Source organism: Miscanthus floridulus, chromosome 7 (genome assembly GCF_019320115.1).
Source record: "Miscanthus floridulus cultivar M001 chromosome 7, ASM1932011v1, whole genome shotgun sequence".
In the NCBI taxonomy this organism is placed as follows: domain Eukaryota; kingdom Viridiplantae; phylum Streptophyta; class Magnoliopsida; order Poales; family Poaceae; genus Miscanthus; species Miscanthus floridulus.
In genome coordinates, this window is record NC_089586.1 from 127,743,264 (window position 1) to 127,751,965 (window position 8,702).

At 44.4% G+C, this 8,702-nt stretch overlaps 1 protein-coding gene across 1 annotated transcript; it reads right to left on the reverse strand.

Annotated features, from left to right (window-relative positions):
- Nucleotides 1-898: 898 nt before the first annotated feature.
- LOC136464709 (uncharacterized) lies at nucleotides 899-5,046 on the reverse strand. The gene is made up of 5 exons (XM_066463666.1): nucleotides 4,548-5,046; nucleotides 3,384-3,420; nucleotides 2,436-2,672; nucleotides 2,287-2,334; nucleotides 899-1,613 (listed from the first exon to the last, which is right to left on the reverse strand). Exons 1-5 carry the CDS (start codon nucleotides 4,850-4,852, stop codon nucleotides 1,353-1,355), a joined length of 888 nt encoding a protein of 295 aa, XP_066319763.1. The 5' UTR covers nucleotides 4,853-5,046; the 3' UTR covers nucleotides 899-1,352.
- Nucleotides 5,047-8,702: the final 3,656 nt, after the last annotated feature.

The window sequence follows — 8,702 nt, forward strand, 5'->3', positions numbered from 1 at the left end:
ACACCGTCAGTATGGTAGCATATACTGCAGACTGGTACAGTGGTAGCATCATCTGGCAAAATGCAAATAGCACCGAGCCAGCCACCAAGTCTCAATACGTAGAGCAAGCACGCAACGCACTCTCCGAGGCACGCAGAAGCCGGTAGACCAAACCATGCACGTACGGATTCACTACTATTTGTCAGAACCACGTTCAAGTGCAATTAATCGATCGATCGAACGAGGCATGGAGCGATGGGTAAAAGTACGTGGATCATCGGCCAAACGACGACCGAGGCATGCTTATTCGTTGCGGGCAGGGGCAGGTCGCTAGCGCCAGCTGCGTGCAGTGCAGGTGCAGAGCCAAGACTCTGTGCATATACTGATGCACAGGTATGCATGCACACCGGTACAGGAGCATGTATACTGCATGCATGCATGCACAGGTTGCATATTGCACATGGACCCCCGGCCGTGCTATCTGGCTGCTGGCTAGCAGAAGCTGCAGCCTCTAGCAGCGTGCGTGCCTGCAGCCTCCAGCCTGCAACTGCAAGTCTGCACACAAGCACGGAGATCTGCGTCGTCGTCTCGTCTGCATGCGGAGAGAGATCGAGCTCGAGCAGCACCAGGAGAGACAAAGCCATTCCTTCCTCTCACCAAAGACCAGGTCCCCCGGGCCAGCGGCGCGAGTGCATGGCCCGACCATGGCAGCCCAACGACGCTTTCTTTCATCACGGCCCGCGGGCGCGCGCGGGATGGGGTCAGGACGCAACCGGGCTAGCTTTCTGGGTCAAAACTCGCCTCAGCACAGCCCGTCTCTGACTGCAGCCTACGTACTCAAACCGAGGGACAAGGACATGGACATGAATCCATGATGGTCGTCACTCGTCAGCTCACAGACTCCCTCACAAGTCATAGCGCACTTCACTTTGTTGCAACAATCGGAACGAATTCTTTTGCACAGTGACTACAATACAGGTGGCGAAAACAAAAAAGAACAAGAAAAAATTGAGCTACAAACAGGCTAATCCGTGGCGTCCACTAGGAAAACAAAGGCATCTCCTCATCTCCAGAACACTGCAGCAGCCACAGGTCTGTCTGTCTACTCTGAACTCAACTCACACGCACCATACATGAACTAGGGGTTGCTGACTTGCTGCTGCTGCTGGACTGCATTTCCTTCCCAGGTCGTCGGCATCTGCAGAGCACGTAAAACTCAACAGGAAACCCCATCCAGCATCCACCCGCCTGCCTGCCTTCCTCATTGACGACTTGTGCTATCGCTTCGACTTGCACCCGACACGAGCAGCAGCAATGCGATGCACGCAGCAGGGTTAGTGACTGGGCATACACGGCTAAAGACGGCCGAGACCTCATCTCTTCCCGAATCTCAAGCACTTGGTGTGTCTTACTTCGCCCGCCATGCTCGACGACGTCGGCGCCTGGGCCGCCTTGCTGTCCTTGGCCAGCTTCTCCATGGCGTTTATGAACTTGCGCAGGTGCCTGATGTACTCCGGGTACGTCTCCAGGTTGCAGTGGCCACCGCCTTTGATCCACAGCGGCTCGTACTTCTCCTTGGCAAGCTCCCACAGGCGCTTGCCGTGACTGAAGTCCACGATGTCATCGGCTGTGCCCTGCCATATGGATATACGGTTCACAAAGTCAATCAAGATAGTACAAACAGTAGAAACTACTTGGGTGGTGGTAATTCAGAATCTGACAACTTTTGATCTCGTGACTTGTTGGGTCGTTCGTTAATTAGTTCATGCATGAGGCACGAGTCATTGTTCAGCAACGCGCGTTTGAAAATATAGTACTTGGGAAATGGATTGAATGGATCGTGGTTCAGAATAGGGATCATAGAGGCATGCATATATAGTTTTTTTATGGAACAGGAGGGGTTGAAACCCCTACTGAAAATTTATTAAGGTTAAATGGTGCAAGGATACAAACAGAGTGTCAAGAGACAGAAAAGGTCAAAAAGAAAATCTGAAGGATTACACAAAGTTGTCTAGCCATAGATCAATCTGAAGGATTAGCATGCATATATAGTTCCTGACTGATCCGAGAGTCATGACACACCAATATACGTACAAGAAATGCTAGAGGTCAATAAGTTGCTGAGAGACAGATTAGTCAGATATTTGTGGCTACAGATTTTCCTAATTTGTTTTAAAGGGAACAAAATCATAAACTTGTATATGATGCATCTCGACAATAGTAATACAGAAACTAGCAAGGCAATCACAGTGAAGGAAAAAATTAGATGACTTTAGATTAAGAAAACGAGGTTAAAAGCCCACTCACATGTATGACTAACACAGGGCAGTCAACCTGCTTTATTTTGTCGATGTTCTGTAAAATATATGAAAGTTAGCCAGATTTGGATAACAAAGTAAACGCTGTTCCGGAGCAGAAGGGGAATTATCGAATTATGGTGCAAACATGAAACATACCTTGAAGATGTCGAACCAGAGTGTCACTTTCACTGGATACAGAACCCGTATGCCAGAGAGTATACCACTGTGAAGGACAACCCCTCTTAACTTTTGCAAACGTGAGGCCAAATGCAATGTTGGTCCACTTCCAACTGATTGCCCATACAGGATTAAATCCTCTTCTTCTATCCCATACTCCTTTTTTAAGCAATCATAAACAGCCTCTATGTCATTGTATGTGTTGTACTCTGATGGCTGTGTTAGACCACAAAGGGAACTCAGTTAGTCTGCATTACATACAACCTGGAAAACAGATACAGCTAGGTGCACAGTACATAGACAGGAACGTGCCTACCATCATTTATTATTTTCTAAATCGAAGTGTTCGATAGTTCATAAATCTATGTGCGACTTATGGGAACAAGCACACATGCAACATTATTGTTCACAGTCCGAGCAAGTTCTTGAGTAGGCATGATTACCTAATATGATGGTCCCTTAGTTTAAAAACTTTGTAAAAAGTATGGCTACCAGAACAAAGGTGCTATGGTCTAGATCAAGAAAGCAATGGTCAGCCGTTCCCCCCTTCCTTGGGGACTATTGATGGTGTAGGTGAAAATTGAAAGAGGCTAACCAGATATTTGCCAAAGTCCTGACCTTGATGAGGCTAAGGGTGCCCATAGATCTATTGAAGAACGTAGGATTGATTACGCTAAAAGGATAGGGAACAGTCCAATCTAACAGTTGCTAGTAGGAGTCATCCCTAACAATGTGGCACAATCATATACAGGAGACATCTGATCTCAAGAGAAAAAGGAATTGGTGACTGTTCAAGGGGAAAAAATAATTGGTGACCATACGTCCAGACAAACTGACAATTTAATCCGGTACAACTTAACGTCAAATTCAAGCAACAAGAGAACCACATCTCTACCCTTGAAATCACTTGAGATTTTAGAGACTTACTTTTCCTGTAGAGGCGCCATAGCCTGAATAATCATAGCTGAAAAGAAAACAGAGGAAACAGCTTTAGTCAATGTAACAATTATTGAATGAAAATGTCGGCAAGTAATTCAACATAATAGTTTTTTCTATTGTTCTAAAGAAAAGTTAGCATTCAATCAAAATCCAGATGGAAACTTTTCTGGTGTGGAAAAACTTCTGTTCCTAAAGTCAAACAGTAGGTATTGAGTAGATCACTAGAAAGTTATACATCCAACTGCCAGTGAAACTTGGACTTGATGCAAAATTAGCAGATATCCTGGTGGTTTTATTTGGCTGGGCAGAAACAATGGGCTAGAACAAGAAGAAAGGACATGGTGCTCTTCTGCTTTACTCTGCAACTCCCAATTTTTACAGAGTCACACCGATAAGAGGCACAAAATTGATCCTGATTCGCAGTTTTGCATATATACAACATAATTAGGGCACAATTCGAGCATACAAATTCTGATCTTGTGTCAGAGTTGTGGCCGGTAACTAACTGAAATTTCTGCAGGCAAGAACGGCAGAGGTACACCAGGACCCGGTGCAGCATTCATCAGCAACAGAACAAAGACTTGTGAAACGATGTACTAGTACAATAATTGGAACTGTTCATGAGACATGGGATTCCACATGCCTTCTCCAAGCAATACTTGTTTTTCTAGCCTCGGATTCGTGGTAAAGGAGATCACGACAGCTTATAACTGCCATGCAGAAAACAACGGAGACACTAAAGCTGTACTTTTGCAGGCTTGCAGCTCTGACCGAACTATTCAGGAAAAGGAAAATTAAACAAGAGCACATGACTACATGAGTTCACAGATAGATTTTTTATGACTCATTCAATTGAACCGATTGTTCAATAACACGGACAAAATCAGATCTCCTCACAATCAGTTAGCAACTGGCTGACTTGTTGCAAACAAAGAAGATAATCCAATTGAACTCCCCTTGGGAATAAAACCAACATGCCCTGCATTGATCAAAATAAATGTACGTATCTTCGTAATTGGATGGCGTACAAACAACAAACAGGCATCCAAATCTACTCGCGTAGAAGTAATATTAGTGGGGAAACAAAAATCTTAGAGGAACCGATCGAGCAGCAGAAGCAATGGAGGGGCGTATGTTTGTGAGCTCACCGACCTCATGATGTTGACGCGGAGGTGCGCGCGGAGCTCGAGGAAGAGGCCGAGCATCTGGCCGAGGTCGGCGGCGTTGCCGTGGGAGTAGAGCAGCGTGAGCCGCGCGGCGGGGTGGCGCCAGAAGGCGGAGACGACGCGCGTGCCGGCCCTGGTGGGCAGCGCGCGCACCTCGACGCCCGCGTCCGGCGACACCCCCGTCATCCGCAGCAGGGAGCCGGCGCCGTCCTGGGCTTCGATGCCGTACGTCGCCGGCTCCGGCGGGAAGAAGGCCAGCCGCGCCGCCACCGACGACGTGACGTTGCCCATTCTACCCTGCCCCCTGCTGCCCCCGCGGCATGGGCCTCCTCCCACGATGGCGGGGCGCGGCTAGCTGGCTGGCTGGCTGCTGCTGCCACTGCCTATTCCGGGCGTGGGCGCGCGCGGGCGGGTGGAGGTGGAGCTCGCAGGTCGCAACGTGAGGTGGGTGGTTGGCTGTTGCTCGCGCGGAGTTGCGGCCTCGTTTCTTCCCTCCGTCCTTATGAGGAAGCGGGTGGATAGGTGGAGTCACTTGTTTCTTTTCCGTTTTCCTTTTTGGCATTTTCCCTTACCTTACTTAATTTTCTTTTTATATAAAACCAAATGTGTCATCTCTCTCTTTTGTGTGTACTCCCTCCCTACGTGCCAAATTAAATACACTTCTAGCACTTCAAATTTATCCTAAAATAAATGCACTTCTAAGTATAGTCCACCTAGTTCTAATATTTTTTTTTTTGCTTTCTCTATTTCCGAATTACAATCATTAAATGCTGAAATGATTTTTAATATTTCTAAGTAACATTGATTCCTTTAAAAAAAGTCTAGAAGTACACTTATTTTAGAATGGATGATTATTTGGTTGTATCATTTTTTTGTTGTTGTTGTGATTGCTCGTGTGTTTGCAGATTGTCCATTTCTCCCAAAAATATTAACTTCACGGTAGTTTGGCTGGTTGGGTTTTTTTTTTTAGAAACTGTCCACCGGGGTTCAAGTCTTTGACTTGACACGTATGGTCATATTTCTGGCAATCAATTTCAAATTTAACTACATTTATAAAAAAAATCAATGTTTATATCTCAAAATAGCATATAAAAATACGTTACACGGTTAATGTAATAATATTTATTAATATTATAAATATTAGCATTTTTTACAATATTTAGTTAAATTTGAGATTTGATAACCTACTAATGCCTTTTTCATATACAATATTTGGGTCTCATTTGAAAAGGTTTCTTTTTATAAAACAGCTCGGACTTCTAAGGGATATCCTACACTGTGCTAAGAAGGTGTATTTTTTCCTCTATTTTTTAGAAATGAACTATGAGTCAGACAAAGGAAAAACTAGCTTCCCATTACCGGCTTCTTCAAATGAACCAGAGGACATACGGAGTAAACCGGAGATTTCATCAACTACTCAAAGTAGAACTAGGAGCAGAGTAGTTGTACATCCTCCATCCAGAAAAGAATACAATTCTAATACAGTGTCATGGGTTAGTATCTTAAGTTTAATCAATTATAGATAAAAAATATCAACATTTATAATATTAAATAAATATTATTAGATTAATTACGAAATATATATTTTTATAATAAATTAATTTGGAGCGGTAAATGTGAATAGTATTTATTAGAAATTTGGTTAAATATGAACCGCTTTTATTGGGACGGAGCGAACTGACTTTTCCAGACGCTGAGGGCCTTGTTTAGATTGCGAGTTTTTTTCACTTTCTCTCCATCACATTAAATCTTTGGACACATGCATTGAGTATTAAATGTAGATAAAAAAATAACTAATTATACAGTTTGATCTTAAATTACGAGACGAATCTTTTGAGCCTAGTTAGGCCATGATTGGATAATAATTGTCAAATACAAACGAAAGTGTTACAGTACCAAATACCCGAGGAAGTGAGGTGAAGGCTGGCTGACGCCTCCCTGACAGGAGCGAGAGATATGTGAGTCTGTGACTGTGTGAGGACAGAAGCAACGAATTGTAGCATGTTCGGTTGGCTGGTTCGTATCGTTACTGGTTCGTAAAAAAGTACGGTTGACTGATTTGTGTGAAAGAAAAATATTATTCCAACTAAAAATTTACGATAATTTACAACAAGCCGTAGCCAAACGAACACGTTGGAGACGGTCAAGATTCGGTCAAAAGTGAAGCGAAGCAAAGCAAAGCACAAAGGACAGTGGCGACTGACTGGCCATGGCCAGTGAAATGATGGGTGACTGAGATGGCTGCTCATGCTGGGGCTGAGCTGGGGTGAGCCACTGTGCCGCACTAGCAGCAGCATCCGAATTTGTTGATGATGTCAATTTCCATGGTCCTCTGGTTCCCTGCGCCATGGGCATCCCGACCACCGTTATTGATGCGTTCAGTATTTCAGTGCAGGGCCTGGTTTACTTTCTTTCTCTAAAATTTACTTCCTGTCTCATTAAATGTTTAACATGTATATAAAATATTAAATATAGATTAAAAAATAGTTAATTACATAGTTTGGAACTAATTTACGAGATGAATCTTTTAAGCCTAATTAGTCCATGATTTGATAATGTGATGCTACAGTACCACGTGTGCTAATGATGGATTAATTATGTTTAATAAATTCGTCTCGCGGATTTCTAACGGATTCTATAATTTGTTTTTTTATTAGTATCCAAACACCTCATGTAACACCTCCATGTAACACCTAACGTGAGACCCTAAATCTTTACACCCTAAATTTAAATAAAGCCTCCGTACTTCACTGCTGCTCCAGTACATATTCTTTGGTTGCTGAAAGTGGCCAAGGATGGCAGGGAAAAGAGAGCTGGCCTTGTAGTACTGCTTGCCGGAGTAGAGAGGGGGCTGGCCCAGGGTCAGGGGCACATTTGATTTCAGTAACAAAAAAAAGAGAGGTAAAGTCACATAATTAACGCGTAGAGTACTGGACAGAACATTCTCATTGTGCTCATCTTTTGAAGCCTCTGCCCTCTGCGTAAGAATGATCGCATGGTAAAGAGCGAGAGAGACCAGACCACAGACCAGGAAAAGAAAATGCACGCCCCGGACGTCTCACCATGGAAAAAGATGGCGACGTCGCCGCATCGCATGTCTCGAATCCTCAGCTTTTGTTGTGGTGTGCCAACATACAGTAGACTGGCAGACGTAAACTTCCTCGCCACCATCTGTGCGCAGGTATCTACTGTACGGCACATGAGCAGAGTATTGGAGCAGAGACAGAACCATGTGCTAGTGCAACAGCACCCCTCAACTGACATCCAGGCTCTGTTACATAAGCCGATTGAAGCTGTTTTTATTGTGAGAGAAAAATACTATAGATTCTAGCTGATAAGTTTAAGCCAACAGGACCTAGGGCTGGATCTGGAATAGCCTCCAATCCATTTCTCGTTTATGTGGTAACCACAGGTGTTCTCTTTTTGAATCCGTCACGATGTAAAATTAGCGTATCAAAAGCGGCATCGTTTCCTAAGAAAGAAAAGAAATGGCCTGTGCCTGACAGCCTGAGAAAGGCGTACTCTACGAGTGCATGCATGACATCTATACACGGCTATACAAGCTCCCCTTTTGTGGCTCCCTATTGCAATGCAATGCGCCTTTTGCATTTCAGCCATCATCTCTATGCAAAGTATGCATGTCACTTTTATCAAAGTCAAGAATGCTACCGCTTAGGATTATTTCACTATCCCAGGCAACGCTCAAGCTCAACGTCATAGAGTCATACACCATCAGCTGCATCCTGGAATTCGTACGCATTTCGTTCCCTAGGGGTTTTCCTATTGCACAGTAAAACTGCACATATGATTGTACTGTACAAAACACGTGGACGAAATTTGTGTGAACTTTGTAGTATATAAGACAAGTAGTTTATGGTTGGGTTTGGATCGACCATCGACACATGCTGAATATGACAAATGCACAGTACCACCAATGACCCAATGTGCTCAAGAGGTAGGGGAAGGACCATGACCTCATCATTCCCTCTACTTACCAGCCAGGACCCACACCACCAAAGTTTCCTGGGACCACATGCAGCTCTGCCTTTGATGGGCCTGAGGCGGTCAAAGGAAGAAAGGGCCCGGTCAATGGAAGACTTCCCCTTACCTGGCCGCATGTGGCTACCAGAATAGTAGATAG

Bases quoted from the DNA above. Each gene is read 5' to 3' on its own strand.
- LOC136464709 (XM_066463666.1), bottom strand. From the start codon at position 4,852: ATGGGCAACGTCACGTCGTCGGTGGCGGCGCGGCTGGCCTTCTTCCCG. The intron at 2,673-3,383 runs GTAAGTCTCTAA...GGTCTAACACAG, and splicing joins ATGGCGCCTCTACAGGAAAA to CCATCAGAGTACAACACATA. The intron at 1,614-2,286 runs GTGAGTGGGCTT...TCCATATGGCAG, and splicing joins GCCCTGTGTTAGTCATACAT to GGCACAGCCGATGACATCGT.